General features: G+C 44.0%; 2 protein-coding genes across 2 annotated transcripts in view; one reads left to right on the top strand and one right to left on the bottom strand.

Annotated features, from left to right (window-relative positions):
- Positions 1-988, bottom strand: part of LOC122930873 (stomatin-like) — a 71,659-nt gene extending 70,671 nt beyond the window's left edge. Inside the window, exon 1 of the mRNA XM_044284543.1 lies at positions 856-988. Coding sequence (XP_044140478.1) covers positions 856-884 — 29 coding nt within the window. The 5' untranslated portion in view covers positions 885-988. The remainder of the gene's footprint in view (positions 1-855) is intronic.
- Positions 989-1,110: 122 nt separating this feature from the next.
- On the top strand, positions 1,111-24,275 carry RBM11 (RNA binding motif protein 11). The gene is made up of 5 exons (XM_044288240.1): positions 1,111-1,242; positions 5,421-5,583; positions 18,974-19,052; positions 21,274-21,370; positions 23,718-24,275. The coding sequence occupies exons 1-5, from the start codon at positions 1,147-1,149 to the stop codon at positions 24,015-24,017; spliced, it is 735 nt and encodes a 244-aa protein (XP_044144175.1). The 5' UTR covers positions 1,111-1,146; the 3' UTR covers positions 24,018-24,275.
- Positions 24,276-26,820: the final 2,545 nt, after the last annotated feature.

Genomic DNA, 26,820 nt, shown 5'->3' with positions numbered 1-26,820 from the left:
GGGATGGGGCTTATATGCCCCAATATTACCAACTGAAAGATTAGTAAGTATGAGCATGGGAGATACAAGACCAGCTAAGCAAGTGTGCATGTTGGGAGTTGTAGTTTCACAGTAGCTGGAGTGCCTAAGGTTGCTGACCCCTGCATAAGACCTAATGCACACGGCCATATCCGTTTTGTGGTCCGCAAATAGCAGATCGGCAAAACACAGATCCCAGCCAAATGCATCATGCTATTTCCTTTTTAATGCCCTATTATTGTCGTTTTTTGCGGGGCTGTAGAACGTACATACGGATGCGGTGTGCTTTCCGCATCGCTTGCCGTCCCATTGAAATTAATGGGTCCACATCCGATCCGCAAAAAAGGCCGAATTCACACAATACATTCATATTGCAGATTTTGCTCTGATTTTCAGGATTTGTCACTGCAGAAACAAAAATAAAAAAACGACTGTGCAGAAAAAAATGTGCTCTATATTCTAAATTTCATGAGTAAATTTTAAACCATTTTTTATAGGTATTATTATTATTATAGGTATTAAAACGTTCCTAAATGTTTTTCCACTCCTAACAAATACTGCACATATTGGTAAGGATAAACTGCACTACATAGTCATTTTGAGAAATTCCTCACACAGACAACATTATAAAACCCCAAAATACATCCTTCCTCATAAAAAAATAAAAAGAAAATAGTGTATACGAAAACGGTTGCTGTTGCCCAAAACAACCAATCAGAATTCAGCTCTCGTGTCACCAATACCCATTGTAAAAAGTAAGCTGCAACCTGATTGGTCACTTCTGCGCGTATATTTTTTCCCCCCTACAATTCCTGAAGGAAAAATGGTGTCACTTACTGGCTAGCTTCCAGGATCCGCGCCTCCATTTCCGTAGAGACATGTCATCCAAAGGGTTCTATAAAGTATCCCTAATCTCACCTATCCTTTCATCATGAAGTTATAAGAAAACGCTGCTTCACTTTACGATACAGTGCTGCTATCAGCTTCGGTCTTCTCCAAAATGGCTGCCGCCTCAGTAATACTATTTCAGGCGGTAGAGCGGTGACGTCACGGGCGCTCTAGTGACTAGTTTCTTTCTGCTGTCAAGCTGCTCAGGAGGAGATGCGGGAGAGCTGAGGCTGTCTCATCATGTTAAAGAGACAGGAGGAGGCGGACAGAACCATATTCGTGGGGAATCTGGACTGCAATGTGAAAGAGGAGATCCTCTATGAGCTCTTCCTGCAGGTACCGGGCACATCACTAATTATGCTAATGGTGGAGGGGTGTAATATTTTTTTATTATTATTATTATTTATTATATTTATTTATTTAATTTTTTTTTTGGGGGGGGGTCTTTTATGTGATTAATTATGCAGCATTAATTGGCAGGTCATATTGAGAAAGTCCCAGTTCATTAGACTACTTTTTAATTGTGTCAGCAATTATTATATATTTTTATGTTTTAATAATTAATTAATTTTATTTATTCGGGGGGGATATATGTGATTAATTGGCAGGTCATATTGATAAAACCCACTTAATTAGCTTATGTTTTTCTTCCTCCTAACCGAGGCCATAGCCGGAATAAGTTACCCCTCCCCCAATAATATCAGATCAATCACTACTTTCCAATAACTTTGTCACTTTGTTCATTGCAAAACCAGTATCAGGAGCCGGTCTGATCTTTGTAGTCCGTTGTGTGACCCCAATGGGTGCATCTACACTCAGCACAAATGCGTCATCGCTAGTGTTGAGCGAACTTGTGTTTTAAGTTTGGGGTCTAAAGTTCGGGTTCGGGTTATCGAAGAATTGCGTTGTGGATTCTGTTACCACAGACCATAAAGGAATTTAGAATCAATAACGCGATTCTTCGATAACCCGAACTTTAGACACCGAACTTAAAACACAAGTTCGCTCAACACTAGTCAACTTTATTTTTTAAAATAAAAATCTGATTAGTCCTGCAGACAGCGAACTGCTGCCCGGTGGTTCCTTCATCTTTCATATGGGCGCGCAGATAAATGGCCTGTAACGAGCGCAGATCGACAGTATAGCTGTTCCCTGACATTTTTTTCAGTTTTTTCGAGTTTAACAGAGTTTCCCTGGGTTGGAAGAATAGGTCCACCTTCTGCTAAAAGCACCACCACCCTCCTCCACAGGTTGTGTGTCGACCCCATTCGCTTCAAGCGAGCTCAGCTGCAATACCAGAACCAACCTGTGGAGAGGGGTGGTGCTGTTTCTGGTAGGAATCACTCATGTTTTTCTAATACTGGAGACCCCTTCCTCCTCCTTTGTCTCCACTGCTTTTGACCACAGGTGACGGGTATCCTGGGGGGATGTGCTGCTGACCAACTATGATTTTTAGGTCTCTGTAACAGATGACTTATCATTGGATTTCTGGGCAGGTTTACACTAGACATGTACGTACCATCAGGCAGGCAATTAGAACATGGTGGAAATGGACCTTTAGGTCAGGGACACACATTGGGGCGTCCATATGTGGCTAAAACCCTACCCACATGTAGTGACCAATGAATGTGTGACTTTGCGTGTAGAACTTGAGGTTCCTTCTATACTTAGGTTGTTCACTTTCTGCCAGACCCCCTACCACCAGCCCACATGGCCAGACCTTCAGAGGGAAGCATACTCGTCTGCTGCTGTCTTCCTGGCTCCTTCGGTCTATGCTGCAGCAGTGACATGTACCGTGTGTCACATCACTGGGTTATGACCCATGGCGGACACGTCACTGCTGCAGCAGGCACATAACCAGCAGCAAATAAGATGTTGACACGCGGAGACCAAAGGACCCCCAAATGTGGGGATAACCCTTTTAGATTATGGGGTAGTCAATGGCCACCACATGTTGCCTCACACGTGTCCCACAACATCTCCTGACACCCCATTAATCCGATCTGAGCCCCTTTAGTCCTGTTTCACACGAGCGTCTGCAATCGGGGAAACACTCAGTTTGACGGTTGCATTTCCCGGACTGACCTCTGCTCGTCTGACCTGAACTCGCTGCATCCTATCTATGATGCTGTGAGTTCCAGCCCGGCCATAGATCTGCTGTCCCTTACCCGCAGACTCATGTGACTGCGGTACAGTAGATCGGCAGTTGGGATGGAACTCGCAGCATCATAAGTCTCTGGTGCAGTGAGTTTGGGTCCGGCGGGCAGCGGTCGCATGGAGCGCATTTCCTGGACCTCACACTCTCAAGTTGCCAGCTGAACTTCTGCCCTCTGTGCACACTCTGACCAGGCGGCACCTCTAAGGCTACCTTCACATCTGCGCTTTCCATATGCGCTATTGAGATCCGTCATAGGATCTCAATAGTCGGGGGGGAATTCTTCAGTTTTGTCCCCATTCATTGTCAATGGGGACAAAACTGAACTAAACGGAGTCACCAGAATGCACTCCGTTCTATTTGGTTGCGTCCCCATCGCGGACAGAATAAGCGTTTTTCTGTCCGTGACGTGGTGTGGAGCAAGACGGATCCGTCATGACTCGCAATGTAAGTCAATGGGGACGGATCCTGTTTTCTGACACAATAGACTTTCAATGGCGTTCATGACGGATCTGTCTTGGCTATGTTCAAGATAATACAACTGGATCCGTTCATAACGGATGCAGGCGGTCGTATTATCAGAACGGAAGCGTTTTTGCTGATCCATGACGGATCCAGCAAAAACGCTAGTGTGAAAGTAGCCTTAACTGCATCCACAGCAGTGTAGTAAGATGCCACGGATGGTGCCACGTGGGCCAAGCCAAATAAGTGTCCCTTTAATGTAGCTGATACTTGTACAGTCATAATATTGACTATGGGACGTTACGTTGTAGCCAGGCGTTTCCTCGCATTGATACTCTTAATTCTTTGAAACTTTTGTAAAGCCAGTGATTAAACCAGCGTCATAAAGCAGACGTACAGTGATTCACACAGTAAGTGGCCGCTTTATTACACGTAGCCGCCTGTAGAACTTACAGCAGGGCTCATTCACAGAGACTGGCGTTTTCTCTCCGGTCTTTGTTTCCCCTGCGCAGCTGGAGGATTAGACTAACTTACTGTATGACGACGCTGGCGTTGTTTTTTGCCAACATGTACGCCTGTTTCCAGATGTTGACTTTAGTAAATTTGCCTCATGCCACCTAATGCTTTAAAATATAAAAATGAATCCGATATATACTCGCCTCTTTCTCCGTGCCACAGGTCTGTTCATCCTCCCGCTTCACAAGGCGGCTGTGGGGACGTGCAGATATGCGGCACATGACTTCTTCAGCCGGTCACTGTCCTCATCGGCATACGGCACAAGACCATTGAGGTCGGTAATTGACTGCTGCGGTCATATGCCGTATACCCGTATGTCACTGCCTGTAAATATACGGACCGGCGGCCAGAAGAACGAAGCTGGTTTGTAGTCATTTTTTATTTTACAGCATTAGGTGTTATGGGCCAAATGTCTAGTTATTTGGACAACACCTTTAATGATGGTTGTCCCACCGCCTCCTCTCAATGATGGATGGCTGGCTGTTGTGCGGGCTAATGTATTATTTGTTCGCTCCTGTTAGCCAGACGGCGCAATATTTTTTGTGACATTTTGACCCGTCCCCATTATTCCAGGCTCCAGCGTCTTCATAAATGGCTCATGTACAATAATTCTCAGTAAATCATGAACATTTTTTTGGAAGCCGGTGTTGGAGTTGGTACATTTCCACTGCCCTGGTGATTAGTATATGACGTGCGTTTGACAACCAATCCGAATTCTCATTCAGCATAGGTCGGGGGCTGACTGATAACAGATGGGGTTCCTCAAAAGTTACCTCTCCGGCCAGGAGTCATGGTGCATCACCTGGAATGGTCCTTCCCCTAAATGATAAATCGCCCGTCCGTTTCCTTCTTTTATAAACCTTCACCCATTTCTATCTAGATGCCAGTTTGCAAAGCTGAACGCACAGACATGTTTAGCACTGTATTTATTGACATGGTATTGTACATATTTTATGCATCTTTGGTGCAAAAACTGCATAAAAATCATCTGTGCTGCAGATCCAAAACCTTGTAGGGTCCGGTGAATGGTGGATGGTCTCGGATCACATTTCCATCTGTTGAGATGCATTTTACATAGATGGGAGTATATCAGCATGGTGCTATTAGCTGAGAATCCCCAGGGGACGAGTTTTATATAGTAACAGGTTGGTGGCTCCGATCTGATGATTGCCCCCCGCAGGGATCCCTCTCGCACCCAGTGATTTCACTCTCTGTTAGTAAATAGCAGATCACAGTTGGAAGTACAGCATTATTGTTCTTTTTTCTGATTCAATAAGTTTTATTGTTTAAACAATAGAAAGGTATAAAATACAAACTATACACTTTTGATTATATCAAAGTACAGAAGAATAGACCAAATATATATTTTTTTCTATTCCAGGCTGGACCACTGACCAAAGTGACGATTGCCAAGGATAAAGAAGGACACTTCAAGTCTTTTGGCTTTGTCTGCTTCAAACACACTGAATCTGTGCCTTATGCTATATCCCTGCTCAATGGCATCCGCCTATTCGGGAGACCTATTAAACTCCAGTATCGATTTGGTAGGTTTATGGGGGATTCTTTAACGTGAAGGGGGGGGGGGGGGTAAAGGGAATCTGTCACCGAGATAATCGATATTAACCCCTTAGTGACCAAGCCTGTTTGGGCCTTCATGACCAAGCGTTTTTCTTCCTTTTTTTTCATGGTCTCGTTCCAAGAGCTATAACTTTTTTATTTTTTCGTCTATATAGCTTTATGAGGGCTTGTTTTTACGGGACAAGTTGTAGTTTTTAATGGCACCATTTTGGGGTACACATAACTTTCTGATTAACTTTTATTAACTCTTTCTGGGAGGGAGATGGGAAAAATAGCAATACTGCCACTGCGTTTTTACATTATAAATTTTACGGCGTTCATTTTTCGGTACAAATTATATAATATCTTTATTCTCTGGGTCAGTACGATTACAGTGATACTAAATACTTATAATTTTTTTTAAGTTTTACAACTTTTTTTCCAATAAAACCCCTTTTATTAACCAAAAAAATGATTTTGCATTGCCACTTCACAAGACCCATAACTTTTGTTGTATTTTTCATTGGTATAATTTTCGAGTAAATGCCGCTTTTTGATCGCTTGTTATTACGTTTTTTTCTGTGGAAACTAAGAATAAATTAGAAATTCTGTAATTTTTTATTTATTTTTTACGGCGTTCACCATAGGGGATAATTTATGTAATATTTATGTAGTCCGGGTCGTTACGGACGCGGCAATACCAAACATATGGGGGATATTTTCTTTTTGCAATTTTTTTTTCATTGAAAAGCGTATAATATTTTTTTTTTTTTTTACTACTTAAAAGTCCCACAAGGGGACTATAATATACCGGTACATTTCAGTAGCAATGCTATTCAAAGATTGACCAGCAGGCTGCGCCAGAGAGGCACAGCCTGCTGGAGAGAACTGCAGACAGGCTCGGGGCCCTGATCTGAAGCGAGGTAAGCTTCACAACACATCAGCACCCCGAGATCGCATTTTCGGGGTGCTAATGGGAGACAGAGGGAGTCCGCTCCCTCTGTCACCACTTTACATGCAGCCGGCATGTAAAGGGTTAAACAGACCGGATCGGCACTCCTGCCGGTCAGGGCTGTTAGAGCAGGGCCCCGGCTCTCATGTGAGAGCCGGCCCAGCCTAAGGCCCCTTAGTGACTGCCGTAAAAACACGTATGGGTTGTCACTAAGGGGTTAAAGGGATTCTGTCATCAAGATTTTCGATATGGAGCTGTTCATATCATCCTGTCAGTCTCCATTATCTAATTTAGTTTTACCCCCACCTGTCCTTTCATTTTGGATAGAAATCGGTTTTATTAATATGCTAATTACCTTACTAGCGTGCCCAAGGGGCTATCCCTCCGGCCGTTTGTGCCCAGCCGCACCCCTTATCTCGTAGCCCAGCGCCGCCCCACTGCTAATTATGCACTCCTCTCATCGCCGATGGTGCACCGTAATCTCGCGCAGGTGCCCTAAATCCACTGGTCAGCGCCCAGCGCGGTGTCCTGGCAGCAGCCTCAGCGAACGAAGCGCGCATGCACCAGCTGTCTGCGCACTTCGCGGGCGCTGACCAGTGGATTTAGGGCGCATGTGCGAGAATACGAGATAAGGGGCGCGGCTGGGCACAAACGGCCGGAGGGACAGCCCCTTGGGCACGCTAGAAAGGTAATTAGCATATTAATAAAACCGATTTTTATCCAAAAATGAAAGGACAGGTGGGGGTAAAACTAGTAGATTTTTAATTAGATAATGAAGACTGAGAGGATGATATGAACAGCTTCATATCGAAAATCTTGATGACAGAATCCCTTTAAACCAAAAGTGTCTCCTGACAGCACTTCATACCTTCTTTCCTGCACCTGCGCTCTTCCAGTTGATCTGAGGGCATCATCTTCACCTGTTTTACTGGACATGCGCTGAGCCCAGTGAGGTTTTCGGCGCATGCCCAGTGAAACGGTTGCGTCTGATGCCCTCAGTTAAACTGGAACAGCACAGGCAGAGTTCGGCACCGCACCTGTCGGAGATGCTGAAGGGAAAGGGAGGGCGGTGTTATCGGCTGCTAGTGACGTACAAGGGGGTGGTAACGGTGTTGCTGGTGGCGGAGGAGAGGCGTTTTTAGGCTTTGTAGGGGGGTGCAGCTATGGACTATTTTTGTCCAACGATAATAGAAAATATTAGGCGGCACTTACCACTGTAAAATCACTGTCCTTTATTCTTCTAATATTCCATTATTACACGGGCAGGGGCGGACAAGCTTCCACACAAAGTTAGAAAAGCGTTGGCGGACGTTTCGTGCTTGCGCGCTTCTTCAGGCCGCTCAGTGCTTGTCTCTTTTAAGTCAAAAATTGGAAGGCACACCGTCTCAAAGTTAAGGAGTATATACCCCAAAAGGAGGTGCTCAATGGAGAGGCTGTTATGCTACTATCAAATATCTATATAAATCCATGTGCCGTGGATTTATATAGATACTTGTCTCTTTTAAGGCCTCACTCCTAGGGTTGCCATATTACCCAGGACGCTTACTAGTATAGACATCTGTTAAGATCAACTTAAAACAACAGCAATATATAGCAAAATGTGGCGGGGATTGGGTCCGTCACTGAACCCTTATCCACAGATGTGGACTGGCTGTTGAGACCACTCCTGCCTATGTAAGTGATACTAATGACTTTCTCTTGGCGTTGAAGGAGTTTCATTGGCAGGAGGGTTTCAGTTTGGTATCTTTAGACGTTGAAAGCCTCTACACCCGGATACCGCATGAGACGGGTGTGACGGCTGTTTTTGAAGTCTTAGGCAATATGAACAAGAGTGGCCTCTACTGCTGTTTTATCAGGGAAGCTTTTTATTTTATTCTAACCAACAATGTGTTTAGGTTTAGGGATAGATGGTATAGGCAGAGACATGGTACTGCCATGGAGGCCCCGGTATCTCGCACCTTGGCGAGATGTGAGGACAGATTTATCTTCTCCACCAATAATCCCTACCTTTTTATATACGCTATGTGGATGACCTCTTTATAGTATGGTCTGGTACAAGGTCTCTATGCCAGGAATTTATGTATTTGAATGATAATAATAATATTAACATGAAGTTCACTATGAATTTTTGGATGTGGCTGTCTGGGTGACTGCTGGGGGGCTGGTCACGGAGGGCTATCGTAAGCCCATGGCGACTAACTCCTTACTGCACTACGACAGCTTCCATACCCATAGTGTAAAGGAATCAGCACCATATGGACAATTAGTGAGATTAAGGAGGCTTAACAACCCTGAGGAGGTTACAGTACACAAGCCTTAGATCTGAAGGGACGCCTTCTAAATTGTGGTTTACCCAGAGAAAATATTGGAACGAGCTGTGGCGAAAGCAGGGGAATGTGAACAGAGTGAATTATTAAAAAAATATGATAAAAATAAAGGAAGGTTTGCATTCTCCTTTAAATTCAGCCCTGCAGCAGAACTCGTAAAAAAAAGCAATATGTAATAATTGGGACATATTAAAAGATGAGACCGGTTTATCGGAGTACGTAGAACAAAGACCCTTAATATCCTTTACAAGTTAGTGAGGAGTCGGTATGGGCTTTGTATAGGTTTTTCTTTCAAACGTCATACTTTCAAGTAGTCAGCGGGCACGTAGAACAAGTCACGGAGACTCATTAAAAGGAAATGCTGAGATGGCAATGTACCTGGCAAAAAATGTAGCAAGACAAGGCAGTCTGTTATTCTGTTAATTTGTAGTATTAGATCAGTGGGGGTCCTACCGCTGGGACCACCATTAATCATAAGATTGAAGACCCTGTAGCCCAGAGGACACCCCCAAATGAATGGAGTGTGCACCGCTGCTCCATTCATTTCTAAGGGTGTACTCATAAGCAGTGATGGCCAGTTCGCCATGTTCGCCCACGAACACATGCGATCTGCCATCTTAACTGACAAGTCCGGCGAGGCACAGGTAAGTCCTTACCTGTGCCTGTGCGCGAGCCGGTCTGAAATGAAATGCGGTCTCCGGGAGCAGGCCGCAAAAAAATACAGAACGCACACGGAACACATCCGTATTTTGCGAATCCATACTGTAGAAATGCTATGCCCAGCCCATATTGCTCAAGTGTTTGGTGATTTAATAAGTTACTGTTTCTGTTTCCAATCCGCAAAAAAAAGAATCGCATACGGATATGTTTTGTAGAATAACAGAACAGAAGAGGACTTAAATCAGAGAGAAAAAAAACTCAGATACAGAACAACAGATCCGTGAAAAACAGACCGCAAAACAACAACTGTCGTGTGCATGAGCCCTAAACCATATTCTTTGTGGGATGACCCCTTTAAGAAAAAAAAAAAAGATTATTTTTCCTGCAAATAGCAGACATGCCACCCACCGGACAACGCTGCTTGTCTCGCCTCTGATGCATATGGCGCAGCTTGCAAATATTTTAGCAGAGGAAATTGGAGCGGAACCAACATCCAGAATATTTTATAGTCCAATCCAGTACTGTTCTGCCGGACTAGACTTCTCTTGAAGTCACTCGGCAATGTTGGACAGAGAAAGGATGGGGATCGCTGAGCCTGTGCTCCTCGCTGTTGTCCTGCAAACTGTGCTGTGCTCCGTCCCCTATATCCCCCCATAGCATATACCACTGGGCACCATTCTCTATCATGGTCCCCACATCATATAGTACAGCAGCACAGATCATGATGTGTGTGTATAAATATATATATACTGAACAAAAATAAAAATGCAGCACTTTTGGTTTTGCTCTTATTTTGCATGAGCTGAAACATTTTCTACACACACAAAAGACCCATTACTCCCAAATATTTTTCACAAATCTGTCTAAGTCTGTGTTAGTAAGCACTTCTCCTTTGTCGAGATAATCCATCCCACCTCACAGGTGTGGCATATCAAGGTGCTGGTTAGACGGAATGAATATTGCACAGGAGTGCCTTAGACTGCCCACGATAAAAGGCCACTCTGAAATGTGCACAGTTTTGCCTTATTGGGGGGGAAGGGTCATAAAACCAGTCAGTATCTGGTGTGGCCACCATTTGTCTCACGCAGTGCAACACATCTCCATCGCATAGAGTTGATCAGGTTGTTGATTGTGGCCTGTGGAATGTTGGTCCACTCCTCTTCAATAGCTGGGCGAAGTTGCAGAATATTGGCAGGAACTGGAACACGCTGTCGTATACGCCGATCCAGAGCATCCCAGACATGCTCAATGGGTGACATGTCCGGTGAGTATGCTGGCCATGCAAGAACTGGGATGTTTTCAGCTTCCAGGAATTGTGTACACATCCTTGCAATATGGGGCCGTGCATTATGCTGCAACATGAGGTGATGGTCGTGGATGAATGGCACAACAATGGGCCTCAGGATCTCGTCACGGTATCTCTTTGCATTCAAAATGCCATCAATAAAATGCACCTGTGTTCGTTGTCCATAACATACACCTGCCCATACCATCACCCCACCGCCACCATGGGCCACTCGATCCACAACGTTGATGTCCACAAACCGCTCACCCACACGACGCCACACACGCTGTCTGCCCTGAACAGTGAAAACCAGGACTCATCCGTGAGGCCGGTTGGATGTACTGCCAAATTCGGTAATATTTTTACACAAAGTTGTAAAAAACAATCTATGTATCTGGATAGATTACTTGTCAGACAGTCGACTCCCGACACTATTGGTCTTCCCGGTGGTTCTACTGTATTTTTGTGTATTTTTGGATTATGATAAAATGTGGCAATTTTTGGTTGTTTTATCTCCACAAATTCTGCCTCTGAGGGGTAAAGAAGAAGCTATTTTAAATAAAAGAGGCAGAATTTGTGGAGATAAAACAACCAAAAATTGCTGCATTTTATCAAAACACAAAAATACAGTAGAACCACCGGGAAGACCAATAGTGTCGGGAGTCGATTGTCTGACAAGTACTCTATCCAGATACATAGTTTCGTTTTTTACAACCTTGTGTAAAAATACTACCGACACACCTAAAAGACACCCAACACATTTTGAATATTTTAAATGGAATCAAATTAAAACCGCATTACATCCTGGGGACATTAGACGTAAAATCATTATATACTATCAGTGAGAATACAAAAGGGTGCGATGCGGTCAAATCATGTTTACAAAATCAGGGAGAATTGGAACAAAATCAAATTGATTTTATTGGGGATTGTATTATGTTTATTTTAAAGAAAAATTACTTTTTATTTGAAGACACATTTTACATACAGCAGTGGGGTACCGCGATGAGGACGAGATTCGCACCGGGGTTCACTAATATATATGTAGATCAGTGGGAACAGCAGGTTATCCACCCAAATGGCGAGCTCCGGGCGAATCTCGTCCTATGGAAGAGATTCATAGACGATGTGATATTCATCTGGGGGGAGTGGAGGAAGAACTAAATACGTTTTTTAATGAAATTAATAAAAAAGAATTTTTTTTAGAATTTACACCGGCATTTAGCAATCGGGAAATGCATTTCTTGGATCTCACCATTTACATTGAAGATGAAAAAATACAGACAAAAACCTATAACAAACCGACGGATACAAAGAGTTGCATTTCATGGGACAGTTGTCATCTGCCACAATGGTTGGAAAATATTCCAAAAAGCCAGTTTGAGGATCAGACGGAATTGCACAAAAAAGGATGAATATCAAGTAGAAGCAGACAAATTACAACAGAAATTTGAACAGAGAGGTTCTAATAAAGAAAAACTAATAAAACAAAAATAATTGGTAGGGAGAGTAAGTAGACGGGATCTAATGAATAAAAAGATTAAAAAAAACAGGAAAAGAAGGATGGAGAAGGAGAGTCCTTTGAAATGCCGCCGATCATCACGCAGTACAATGGGCAGATAGGAATATTGAGGAACATCATTAAAAAAAACATTGGGAGACCCTGAAAGAAGACAAAATTCTAGGAGATCACATCCCTAAAAACCCCAAATATATATACAGAAAGGCAATAAAAATGTGGGTCGCCTAATAGCCCCCACCAATAAATGTGTAAGTAAAAAAAGTGAGAGTCAGATAAAAATTGGGGATACAAGAACAAAACCACAAGCAGGCTCCTTCCCATGTGGCACATGTGGGGTGTGTAAAAAATTTAAAAGTAGGAAACAACATATGAACACGCAAATAAAAAATGAATGGAGAGCCAATGTAGCCACATACAAGATACGAGACCATCACATGCAGGAGTCAGGGGGTTATATGCAATAATATGCCCCTGCAAGAAATTATACATGGGCCGTACCAAAAGAACCCTAAGTAAGAGGATGGGGGAGCACGTTTATAACATCAGGAGGAAATATGAAGGCACTACAAAGACAAACATGGGGGTAACAGTGATGGCACCATATTCAGTGGAATAGAGATAGTGAATAAAGATGGGGGGATTTTATTAAAAAAATGTCGAGAGCAGAGACCGGCTGGATTTTTAATCTAAACACATTAGCACCAGCAGGATTGGATTATTTGCCTTTAAATGACTAACAACCAAAGTATAGAAGACATGAGGGGGTTAAATGAAGGAGGAGACATGGACCTACATAAACACTAGGAGTCCAAACCAGTATCCCTGACGAAGAATAACGCTTTCATCGAAACGCGTTAGAGTAACTTTGGTCCTCCCAGCTATCCGTAGCTCTTACTGTAACGTCACACAGCGCTCCGTGCAAGCGAGCCGATTTTTAAACTGAGCGTTGCCGCCGGCCGGGGTAGGCTCAGTATAACTAATAACAATAGGGTCCAGCCTCCCAATATCCCCTTCACTTTGGATGCAAGAGCAAGAAAGAGGAAGACATAGGACACATAGGCGAACAGACAAGAACTCAGAAACGGGTAAATACCAATACCAACGACTCCAAAGTAAAGGGGAAAAATATGCAAGACTTTATTCACCCATGTGACAAGGCAACGTTTCGGCTCCGTGTGAGCAATTCTCAAGCACACATCAAAATCCGCACTCTGGCTGTACAGCTTTTTAATAAACTTTCAGGAAAGACAAATACATAATTTTTCAACAATCTCCCTGTTGTCATCAGTCGTGGACAGGTGTCCATCTCCTTCTCCATGGTTGACATTTATGTGACCTTCTATGAACTTCTGTATCCATACATTCATACACACTTCTTCGCAACAAAACACTTTCTTCATACTGTGCACAAAGGCAAAATTTATCATTGACCAGTGTTAGATTAGATCCCCAATCTTCATCAGACCTCGGATTAGACCCCCCCCCAAATCAGATCCCCTAGTCTTCATCAGACCTCAGTTCAGAACCCCCATCCTTAATCAGACCTCAGATCAGACCCCCCCCCCCCCCCAATCTTTATCAGACTTCAGATCAGACAATAAAATAAAACAACTTAACGTATTTGGCCCCCTCCCCCAAGGCGCAGCATCTTATGGGGCAAATACTAATGAGCATATGGAAGTGCTTATTAGTACCGGAGGACCGGGAAGCGGTAAATGCTGTGCCCCCCCCCCAGGCTCTGTACTCTCCTGGTCCGGCTGTGCTGTGACTGCGCACAGTGTGAGGACGCTCTGTGACCTTGCGCTGTGTGTGTCGGGTCACAGCACAGCCGGTGGCAAGATGAAGATCTCGCTGGAGGTGACAAGCGGCGGCGTCCAGAGCAGGAGAAGTAGGTAGATTATTTTTTTATTTGCTCTGTGGCACGGCAGTCCTAACAGTTGTGTTTATTGTGCTTATTTGATTAAATACGATAAACCCAAATCATGTAAATTGTTAGGAAAATTTTAAAAGCTGTGATGATATGAGGCATTTCCAAGTCACAATTTGCTGTGGGGTACACGGTAAGCCATGTGCTGTTCATTAATTGGGGCTCATTTACTAATTCTGTCATACATAAGTGATGGGGTGCCTTGTATTCCCTAAAACAACGAACACCATTTTTCTGGATTTGGGACACACTATTGAGTCAGTGAAACAGGAAAGCTGTGTCCCTTTTACCAAATTATTATTTTTGTTTGAAAAACCTGAAAGGGACTTTGATCATTTTTGGCCAAAAGTACATGGACACTTCTCTAAACTGCTGATGATCGATGTGCTGCTCCCTTGCTCCCCCCCCCCCCCAAATTCCTTACTGCAGAAGCTGGTTCTGCGTGCTACCAAAGGAGACTGACTACATGATGAACCTACTCAGTACAAAGCAGGTAAGTGTGTATGTGTTTATACAGTGAAACCTCCTCGAGCGGACCACTCAAAATTACATTGAAAAGTGGTCTTCTAGGGGGCTTGCTTCTCAAAGAAGAGGGCCAATATACTGTACATAATTTGTTGTGGAACTGAAAATGTGCTCTGGATAAAGTGGCGGCCTTCAGAGAGGTTTTGCGGTACACATATGTTGCATTCGCAGTATATACTTATGAGTCTAACTTTCATATGGAAGTATTTCTGTCAGCGTCCGTGTAAAAGTTGCTCCATTGGATTTGACTCTCCTGAGTAATAAGTCTACAGCCCATTGTCTTTGTCCTCCATTCTTCGGTTTCGTGAATTGCCAGTGTCTGCTCTTTATATTTGCAAGCATCCATTAGGTCCATAGTTAGTGGCACCTAAAAGAACATTAGAAAAAATTTAACAAAAAAAAAAACAGTAAACCTGTGCTTACATCGCAAATTCTATACAGAATGCAGAACAAAATAGTGCAATGTGCATAAATGTATAATTTGGTAAAATGACGGACCACGTGACTGAAATCTGGTGCTCTGTGAAGGAACAGAACACCAGAAGTTAAATAGTCACCATACATTATATTATAACTTAGCTGGAGAAAGAGGCATTTTCTGTGATATTAGTTCTCCTTACCCCCCTTTCTTAAACTAACTTTGTCTCTGAATTCTGTAAGAAAACTGCCTTGAAACAAAGATGGACTGCCTGCTCACTGAAAAATCTGATTGTAGCTGCTTATAGAAGTCTATGGAGAAGGGAGGGGGGAGCAGTGATCTGCAGAGTAAGATCGATACAGGCATGATTCAGCAGCTAATACTAAGTGTTATATCTCCCCCACATGCTTTATTCATTATTCTATACTGCTCAGTACCACTCTATAATATTCTATATGGTGCTGGGGAGCAGGATCTGCTGTCTCCGTGTCCTCTTTGGCCAGACTTGATACCAGCTAAGGCAGAAATGAAAATTTGAGAAGCAGCATGCAAAGGAGAAAATGGCTAGAAATGCCATCTACAAGTCCTATAATGGTCAGATATAATGCTAGTGGTTATGCCGATGGCACTATATCAGCTTATTCTGAAAATGTATCCGAAACAATAGTTCCGGTTTATGCAGATGTGATCAGAGCATAAATATGTAATTAACTTGTCTTGTTCTATTCATTTATTTCTTAGGCTACTTTCACACTCGCGTTTGGTCATGGATCTGCACAAACGCTTCCGTTCAGCACGGATTCGTTTGTATTATCTTTAACATAGCCAAAACGGATCCGTCTTGAACACCATTAAAAGTCAATAGAGGACGGATCCATTTTCTATTGTGCCATATTGTGTCAGTGAAAACGGATCTGTCCCCATTGACTTACATTGTTTGCCTCCGCATCGTCTGGTGGACATTAAAACGCTGCAAGCAGCGTTTTGGTGTCTGCCTCCAGAGTGTAACGGAGGCAAACTGAGGTAAACTGATGCATTCTGAGTGGATCCTCTTCCATTCAGAATGCATTAGGGCAAAACTGATCCGTTTTGGACCGCTTGTGAGAGCCCTGAACGGATCTCGCAAACGGAAGGCCAAAAACGCAAGTGTGAAAGTAGACTAAATTATATACGTTTCTGGGAACGTTGCCCGTTTTAAATTTTGATACATTGATTGGAACAATGAAAAAAAAAATTGTTGGTGAAGGTGGACCTACCCTTTAACCGCCTCCAGACCGCCTAACGCACGGATGCGTCTTGGAGGCGGTCGATTTATTCCTCCTGGACACATCCGTGCGTCATCTCGCGAGAGGCGAGACTTCCTGTGAACGCGCACACAGGCGCGCACGTTCACAGGAACGGAAGGTAAGAGACAGGATCTCCAGCCTGCCAGCGGCGATCGTTCGCTGGCAGGCTGTAGATGTGATTTTTTTTTTTTAACCCCTAACAGGTATATTAGAAGCTGTTTTGATAACAGCGTCTAATATACCTGCTACCTGGTCCTCTGGTGGTCCCTTTTGCTGGAATCGACCACCAGAGGACACAGGTAGCTCAGTAAAGTAGCACCAACCACCACTACACTAAATTACACCCCCCCCCCCCCGGTCACTTATTAACCCCTGATCACCCCATATCCATGGATCGGATCCGGAAAACGCATACGGACGTCTGAATGGAGCCTTACAGTGGGGTGATCAATGACAGGGAGGTGATCACCCCATATAGATTCCCTGATCACCCCCCTGTCATTGATCACCCCCCTGTCATTGATCACCCCACTGTAAGGCTCCATTCAGATGTCCGTATGTGTTTTGCGGATCCACGCATCCATGGATCGGATCCGCAAAACACATACGGATGTCTGAATGGAGCATTACAGGGGGGTGATCACCCCATATACACTCCCTGATCACCCCCCTGTCAGGCTCCATTCAGACATTTTTTTGGCATCAGTTAGCGGAAATTTTCTTTTTTCTTTTTTTTTCTTACAAAGTTTCATATTCCACTAACTTCTGTCAAAAAATAAAATCTCCCATGAACTCACCATACCCCTCACGGAATCCAAATGCGTAACATTTTTTAGACATTTATATTCCAGACTTCTTCTCACGCTTTAGGGCCCCTAAAATGCCAGTGCAGTATAAATACCCCACATGTGACCCCATTTCGGAAAGAAGACACCCCCAGGTATTCGCTGAGGGGCATATTGAGTCCATGAAAGATTTACATTTTTGTCCCAAGTTAGCGGAAAGGGAGAATTTGTGAGAAAAAAATAAATTTCTGCTAACTTGTGCCAAAAAAAAATAATTTATGTGAACTCGCCATGCCCCTCATTGAATACCTTGGGGTGTCTTCTTTCCAAAATGGGGACACGTGGGGTATTTATACTGCCCTGGCTTTTTAGGGGCCCTAAAGCGTTAGAAGAAGTCTGGGATCCAAATGTCTAAAAATGCCCTCCTAAAAAGAATTTGGGCCCCTTTGCGCATGTAGGCTGCAAAAAAAGTGTCACACATGTGGTATCGCCGTACTCAGGAGAAGTTGGGGAATGTGTTTTGGGGTGTCATTTTACATATACCCATATATACTTTATACTTTATATAAAAAAATGGGAAAAGTTGTCTTTTGTCGAGATATTTCTCTCACCCAGCATGGGTATATGTGAAAAGACACCCCAAAACACATTGCCCAACTTCTCCTGAGTACAGCGATACCAAATGTGTGACACTTTTTTGCAGCCTAGGTGGGGCAAGGGGGCACACATTCCAAAGAGCACCTTTCGGATTTCACCGGCCATTTTTTACAGATTTTGATTTCAAACTACTTTGCACGCATTTGGGTCCCTAAAATGCCAGGGCAGTATAACTACCCCACAAGTGACCCCATTTTGGAAAGAAGACACCCCAAGGTATTTCATGATGGGCATAGTGAGTTCATGGAAGTTTTTATTTTTTGTCACAAGTTAGTGGAATATGAGACTTTGTAAGGAAATAAAAAAATAAAATTTCCGCTAACTTGTGACAAAAAATAAAAAGTTCTATGAACTCACTATGCCCATCAGCGAATACCTTAGGGTGTCTACTTTCCGAAATGGGGTCATTTGTGGGGGTTTTCTACTGTCTGGGCATTGTAGAACCTCAGGAAACATGACAGGTGCTCAGAAAGTCAGAGCTGCTTCAAAAAGCGGAAATTCACATTTTTGTACCATAGTTTGTAAACGCTATAACTTTTACCCAAACCATTTTTTTTTTTTACCCAAACATTTTTTTTTTATCAAAGACATGTAAAACAATAAATTTAGGGAAAAATTTATATATAGATGTCATTTAAAAAAAATATAATTTACAACTGAAAGTGAAAAATGTCATTTTTTTTGCAAAAATTTAGTTAAATTTCGATTAATAACAAAAAAAGTAAAAATGTCAGCAGCAATGAAATACCACCAAATGAAAGCTCTATTAGTGAGAAGAAAAGGAGGTAAAATTCATTTGGGTGGTAAGTTGCATGACCGAGCGATAAACGGTGAAAGTAGTGTAGTGCCGAAGTGTAAAAGGTGGCCTGGTCATTAAGGGTGTTTCAGCTAGCGGGGTTGAAGTGGTTGAAAATGTAGCTTTGTAGGATGGAAATCTGGGCATGGAAAATGACTTGCATGTAGCCTGTTACGTAACTGTTTGTTTCTATTCATTGCACCTGCTGTTCTATGATACTGCTGTGTTTTTTTCCAGGAAGTTCTTATTCTAGTGACGCAAGCAATGTTTTCCAAGGACCCGATAATGGATTTATGGCAAACCAGGCTGACTATGGGTGAGATTCTAGTACCAGATACAGAACCGAATGATATTCTAGAAATAAACCTATTTCTCCCATTCCAAATGATCACGTCCTCTCTAAAGTCTACCCCTACCCATATCCAGAAATAACAGTTAATATCATACTGGCCTTTAGATCAGGGGGACACCGCCTTTAATGGTCCTCAGGACACCTTGTACCACTTCAGAGGGCTGCAGTAAAGAGAAATGTATGGCCCATGGACTATATAGGCCAGTGATGGGGAACCTTTTAGAGACTGAGTGCTCAAACTGCAACCCAAAACTCACTTATTTATCGCAAAGTGCCAATGTGGCCATTTACCCTGACTACTAATATAACATATCTTCCATGTACTTTATCATTTATCTATAATAGCCTGCCTACATTCAGTGAGCTGTCTGTGCCGTTCATACCATGCCCTGCGCTGATGAATGGCAGAAAAAGTCTAAGGCATAGTGTTACACCTTGGACTTCTTCCAGGGTGCGGGTGCCCACAGAGAGGGCACTGAGTGCCGCCTTTGGCACCCGTGCCATAGGTTCGCCATCACTGATATAGGCCATACATGTCAGGAAAGACCCACCACCTGTCACAACATTGGGGGTCCCCCTGCTCCTCTAATGAGCACTCCGCTAGAGAAGTGGAGGCGAGGAATGGTTATCTCCATTGTAGAATATAGGAGTTAAAGGAACCACAACTCCCAAAAACAACAACTAAAGAGCACGCCCGCATGGCCATCGCTCCAGCTCTTTATCTTCTCTTTGGAGTGCGGAACATGTCGGACATTTATGGCATATCCTGTCTCTGAGAGCGCATTCAGACGTGGCAGAATATTTCTGCAGAAAAATCCACAGTAGCAAATCTGCACCAAATTGTTTGGATTTTGGTGTAGATTTGCCTGCAGATTTTTAACTGCGGAAAATGGTGAAAATTAAAAACTGAATACTCGGCCCCCTCGGCGCTTGCACGGCTCCTTCACCCGGTCCCATGACCCACGCAAACGCTAAGGGAAGAGGGGAGTACAGTGTTAATTTTAAAAAGTGGGATTTTTTTTTTGTTTTTATTTTATATTTAGGATTTGCAGGTTTTTCTATAGCTACGTGTATCTGGAATAATTGGGATTTGTTGTGTAGTTTGATTCCCCCCCCCCCCCCCCCCCCCCCAAATTGAACTCAGTGGTTAGGATCTGCAACAGACCTGTGCCAGTTCACCATCAGACACCATGCAACAGGTCATTTTACAGAGCGCATGCTTGAGTTCTCTATAAGGCCGCTTTCACACGAACGTTGTGTGCCCATGGCCGTGACGGCGGGTCCGCAATACATGGGCACCGGCCCGTGCGCACTCCACATCACGGATGCGGAACCATTCACTTAAATGGGTCCGCAATCGCGGAGATGCAGAACGGAAGCACGGATCGGAAGCACTACAGAGAACTTGTTCTATTTTTTTGCGGTGCGGACGGATCACGGACCCATTCAAGTTGAATAGGTCTTGATCCATCCTAGCCCCCGCACAGACGTTGCCCGTGCATTTGCGGTCCCCAATGCACGGATTGGATGCACAACGTTCGTGTGCATGAGGCCTAACTCTTATTCACTTTGCTGGTGATATAGTCCACATCGGACTTTCCCTCCGCAAATCCGGAGAGTAAAGAGTTACATTAGATGTTCATATAGAATGGTAAAATGCCATCAGTGCTGGATACCGCCACAAATTCCACCGTGAATCTTTGGTAAAATCCACATTTTCTACATGCAGATTTTCTCAAGGATTTGCTGCAGATTTCACCCTTTATATCATAGAAAGAGTTGAGTTGACATGTTGTGGATTTTAACCGTTTATCTGCTTACCGTCGATATCGCAGAGGGGGCAGTGTAATTGCAGCTCCTCCATCCTATTCACTTCAATGGGAAGGAGCAGTTACAGTCCGACTGCTCCTTCTCAGTGAAGTGAATAGGACTAATAATCTGCAATTACACCTGAGGATAGGTCATCAATATAGGAAACCGGCATTCCCAACCCCCTCCTATTTCCCTTATAACAGTGACCCCCACAACAGTGCCAGCCTGATGGATGGAGCATCGTGGGATGGAATTGTGCCCCATATTGTGTAAGAATTATTACATATGCATAAAAACTGAAAGGAGGGGTCATGGGATAAAAAGCATGTCCGAGATCAGAATGTGTTTATATATTATATTATATTATTTGCAGAGTGCCTGTAATGGGGGAAGGGTTTACTCCAGGCTTCCCTATGCCCTTCATGGACAGCAGCTACTTCTCAGAGGCGTATCACTATTTTCAAGGCATGGTGAGTGGTTATGATCACTGTGTAATAAGAAAACGAAATTGGGAGCCGACTGCCATTGAAATGGGTGGATTCTGCTGATGATGGCAAAATGTGAGATTAATCGTCGTTGACATCTGTGATTAACGGACAGTATTACGCCTGCAGATAGTCAGCCAGATCATCGCTAACATAGGAACGCCCACCAGCGATGCTCTGCCTGTGTAAATGTGCCGCCGATTACCCGATGAACACGCAGGCTAAAAAGATCATCGTTTGGCGGTGGCAGATCGTGTAGTCTAATCACTGCCAGCAAATAATGATTCTGTATGGGGACAGATACTGTGGAGGAGATCGCTGCATGTAATAGCAGCGGTCTACTCCACTGACGAGCAGAAGCGTCCCTTCCCGACAATCATCAGCCTCATCTGCTGGTCTAATACAGGCCTTAAGGTATAGCAGGGGACATTTACTACCACTGTGGCTATCATAGATGAGCAGTCTAAAAATGCCCCAAATGTATCGCAGTGGCTCAGGTTGGATGATACATTTGGTGTATGGCTACATACTTACTTGGGCCTCGATTCCTGCAAAGTCACGTCCCTTTTCATGCTAAGCCACGCTTTCTTGGCAAGTTTTCTAAGGTGAATACCAAAAACTGCGGTATTTGTCTGGCTGCTCCTCAGCACCTTGGCCGAGTTGCGGCTGGATCTCCGCCGACCCCCATTATAGTGAATGGGGTCGGATGGAATGCCAGCTGCGCCCGGCAAGGACGGATCCGCCAGGCTGTTCCCAGCCGGATCTGTTTCACGCAAGTGTGAAGCCAGCCTAAGCCTCTGATACGGTATAGCTCTCGGGGGGATCGTCTCTCCTTGTGGAGGCCACCGGCTGGCACAGGGAATCTTACAGGCAATGCTCTCTGGGAACGGTTACGCAAAGAAACTCTCTAGAAAACTTTTTCTCTAACTGGTGGCGAACCTATGGCACGTGTGCCAGAGGAGGAATTCGGGCCCCTCTCTGCGGGCACGTGGCTCTGTGTGGGCCATGTGTAGGGTTGCCACCTGTGCACTACTACTAAGGAGCACTTCCATTGTGGAGCGCTCATGAGTACAGCCTTTGCCTCCTCTTCTGCGTGTTAAAAAAATAAAACTCGCCTCATCCATTTGATTGCCCTGCGGGGAACACTCGCCGTTCACTGGATGCGCAGGACAGGACCTGCGCTCCAGCGTGATGACGTTTTGCACATTGACTGGAGTCAGCAGGACCTGCGAAATGTGGCCCCTAATGGGGGCATTTATTAATACTGGGAGCCACTAATAGGGGAAAAGTAATACTAGAGGGACACTAATAGGTGTATTACTTTTACTGGGGGCCATTATTAATGGTACCTTATTACTGGGAGCCACTAATGGAGGAAAAGTAATGGGGGACACTAATGGGGGCATTCATTTTACTAGAGACCATTAATGGGGGCCTTACTAATACGAGGGGCCACTAATGGGGACCTTTATTAATACTGGGGGCCACTAATGGGGACCTTTATTAATACTGGGGGCCACTAATGGGGACCTTTATATTAATACTGGGGGCCACTAATGGGGCCTTATTGATATTGGGGGCCACTACTGGAGCAATATTATACTGGGGGCTACTAATGGGACATTTGTAATACTAGGGGTTGCCAACGGGGGCATTCATCTTACTGGGCCCTGTGTTAAGCCATGCCCCCACAGCTTAACTTGGCCGGTATTTTTCAGTATTGAGGTTAAATTGTCGTGTTTGCACTTTGCAACCTAAAACCCACTTATTTATAGCAGTTTGGGCACTCTGTCTCTAAAAGGTTCGCCATCACTGCGCTAGTGCCACCCATTGGAGAGTCAGACATTGACTGATGGGGTAGCTAACCCTAACCTGCAATAAGTGGCACTAGAGAAAGTACCTTCCTTCCGGAGGAGAGTTACTTTGCATATATTGTACTTTGCACTGTTCATCTCTGTATTTGTTCCCTTTTATTTATCTGTGTCTTAGCAACATAACAAACAGCAAAAAAAAAAAAAGTTATTTCTTAAAAGAACGAGCAAATGAAAAACGGATGAATCTGAGCACAATAATTGAGCAAATAGTAAAAAAAAAAAAAAAACTCATAAAAAATTCATATTGCACATCCGTATTTAATCCTTATTTTCTGAGACAACTGTGAATGAGCCCTGAAGGTGTTTTCTGCGATGAGACAAGTTGGTGATAACCTTTGGGAGGTGGAGGCTTGTTGGTTGTTTTTGGGGAGGGAATGTTTTTTTAATTGGTTGGACTTGATATGTGAAAATAACAAAGAATATAAAAATGTATATTTATTTTTTTATCTCCTGCTCAGATGAACCAGTTTTTAGGTTTCCAGCACCCTCCGTTCGGTGCAGCTGCTCAGCCGCACATGACGATGCCCCCAATGAGCAAAGAAGCCTTTCCAACGTCTGATGAACCCATGGAAAATTGCAGTGCCGGCCCGAGTTCTGAGAGACAGAATTTAAAGGTTTTATGTGACCACAAATCAAACTCGTCGAGGGCCAGTAAGCGAAGGAGAGAAGCGGAGAGCAGCGACTCTGATAGTGACCACTCAGAGACTCAGAAATCTTCCAATAAACGGAAAAAACGCAAAAAGCGGAGAAAGCGGTGAACTAGACCACAACACGTGCTACACGGAGATGGTTCAGAATGGGTTCGAAGCCTGGGCTCGCTTTTCTTTACACGTACTCAACTTTTTGAAGTCTTCTGAAGGCAATCAAATATAATATTTTTTTTGCACTTTATCTAGACATTGGCGCTAAGACTGGTTACTATAGTGTCAGCCGCAGGCTATGCAGTAGAGACATCTGTTCACGATTCCATCACGTAACATCGAGACGTTGCTAAAATAATAAAATTCTAAAGATCACGTTGTCTTTTTACCTCATTGTCTTCCACTACGTTAAAAGGGAGATGAAACCTTAAATTATAAGCAAAAGAAAAAACTTTTCTGAGCCTAAAAAGCTTTCTGCAAGTTTTTAAAGAGTCTAAGGCCCCTTTCACACAAGCGAGTTTTCCACGCGGGTGCGATGAGTGGAGTGAACGCACAGCACCCGCGCTGAATCCTGACCTATTCTTTTCAATGGCTCTGTGCACATTTACATTTTATTTTATTTTTTTACGCATCAGTTCTGCATTACGTAATTCACACAATGGTGAAAAAAAACTGTCAGTTTTTCTTGGCCATTTTTTAACCATTCATTTTCTGTCCGTTTTTAACGTCTGTTTTGCAGCCAATTTTAACAGCTATTAAAAACGGATGATTTTCATTGGGTTTTTAAGTTTAAGGCCACTTTCCCACTAGCGTTTCTATTTTCCGGTATTGAGATCAGTCATCCGGAAAAAAAAAAAAGCTTCAGTTTTGTCCCCATTCATTGTCAATGGGGACAAAACGTAACTAAACATGCATTCCGTTCCGTTTGGTTGCGTTCTCATACCGGAGAGAAAACCGCAGCATGCTGCGGTTTTCTTTCCGTCATGGGATGCAGAGCAAAACGGATCCGTCATGACCCACAATGCAAGTCAATAGGGACGGATCCGTTCTCTCTGACACAATAGAAATCGGATCCGTCCCCCATTGACTTTCAATAGCGTTCATGACTGATCCGTCATTGCTATGTTAAAGATAATACAACCGGATCCGTTCATAACGGACGCAGATGGTTTAATTATCAGTAACGGAAGCGTTTTTGCTGAGCCCTGCCGGATACTGCAAAAAACGCTAGTGTGAAAGTAGCTTTAAATGATCCGATCCCCGCCAGGATTAGGTAGATAACGCTGCACGGCTACTTTCACACTTGCATTGGTGTTTTCCAGTATCTAAGTCCGGCAGAGGATCTCAATACCGGAAAAAAGTGTTTCCATTTAGTCCCCAAGCATTCTGAATGGAAAGAGATCCGTCCAGGATGCATCAGGATTTCTTCCGTTCCAGCAGCATTTCGTCTTGTGACACAATACAAAGCCGCTGCAAGCTGCGGTTTTGTGTCCGGTCATAAAAACAGAAAGAAATGGATCCAGCACTGAAATCAATCAGATGTTTTTTACGAACCTAACAAAAAAAAAAACAACGGATCGGTCACCCATTGAGGCTTCGTTCACATCACCGTTCAGCCTTTCTGTTCTCCTGCTCCTAAACGGAAAGGACGGATTTGGCACATAACTGAGCCGAACGGAGCCTACGGACCCCATAGACTATAACCCTGGGTTCACACCTGAGCATTTCCCAAACGCGCGTCAAACGCGCGTTTTTGACGCGCGTTTTTGTAATAGTGAACGCGCGTTTGACGCGCGTTTGTGTCATTGACTGCAGTGTCCTATGGCCACAAACGCGCGTCAAAACGCCCCAAAGAAGCTCAAGTACTTGTTTGAGCGTCGGGCGTTTTACAGCGCGTTCGTACGCGCTGTAAAACGCCCAGGTGTGAACCATTCCCATAGGGAAGCATTGGATTTCATGTCTTGAGCGTTTTACAGCGCGTTTGAACGCGCTGTAAAACGCTCAGGTGTGAACCCAGGGTAATGGGGTCCGTTAGGTTTACGCTCAGAAGATGATTTTGGAGCGGAGACAAAAGTAGTGCATGCAGCATCCGCTTCAAAAACCTTCCTCTGAGCGGAAAACGAACAGACCCCATTATGGGGTCCTTAGGTTCCGTTCGGCTCAGGCTACTTTCCCACTAGCGTATTTTGAGGATCCGTCATGGATACGCTTCCGTTACAATAATACAACCGGATGCATCCATCATGAACGGATCCGGTTGCATTATGTCTTCTATAGCCATGACGGATCCATCATGAACTCTATTGAAAGTCAATGGGGGACGGATCCGTTTTCTATTGTGCCAGAGAAAACGGATCCATCCCCATTGACTTAGACCTCATGTACACAAACGTATTTTCTTTTCTTTCGTGTCCGTTCCGTGTTTTTTATGCGAACCGTAAGCGGTACCATTCCTTTCAAAGGGTCCACACAAAAAACGGAAGTTACTCCTTGTGCATTCCGCATGTCCATATTTCCGTTCCGCAAAAAAATAGAACATGTGCTATTATTGTCCGCATTACGGACAAGGATAGTACTGTTCTATTAGGGGCCAGCTGCTCTGTTCCTCAAAATACGGAATGCACACGGATGTCATCTGTATTTTTTGCGGATCCGTTTTTTGCAGACCACAAAATACATACGGTCGTGAGCATGAGGCCTATTGTGTGCCAGGATGGATCCGTCTTGCGCTGCACCACATCAAATGGAACGGAATGCATTCCGGTGCACTCCGTTTCGTTCAGTTTTGTCCCCATTGACAATGAATAGGGACAAAACTGAAGCGGAATTGAAAACGCTGTGTGCCGAATCCGTCCTTTCCGTTCTCCTGCTCCGTAGGCTGAACGGTGATGTGAAGGAAGCTGCATTTCAATGTATTTAG

This window comes from Bufo gargarizans, chromosome 3 (genome assembly GCF_014858855.1).
Source record: "Bufo gargarizans isolate SCDJY-AF-19 chromosome 3, ASM1485885v1, whole genome shotgun sequence".
In the NCBI taxonomy this organism is placed as follows: Eukaryota; Metazoa; Chordata; class Amphibia; order Anura; family Bufonidae; genus Bufo; species Bufo gargarizans.
This window is presented reverse-complemented; position numbering and strand designations above follow the sequence as displayed.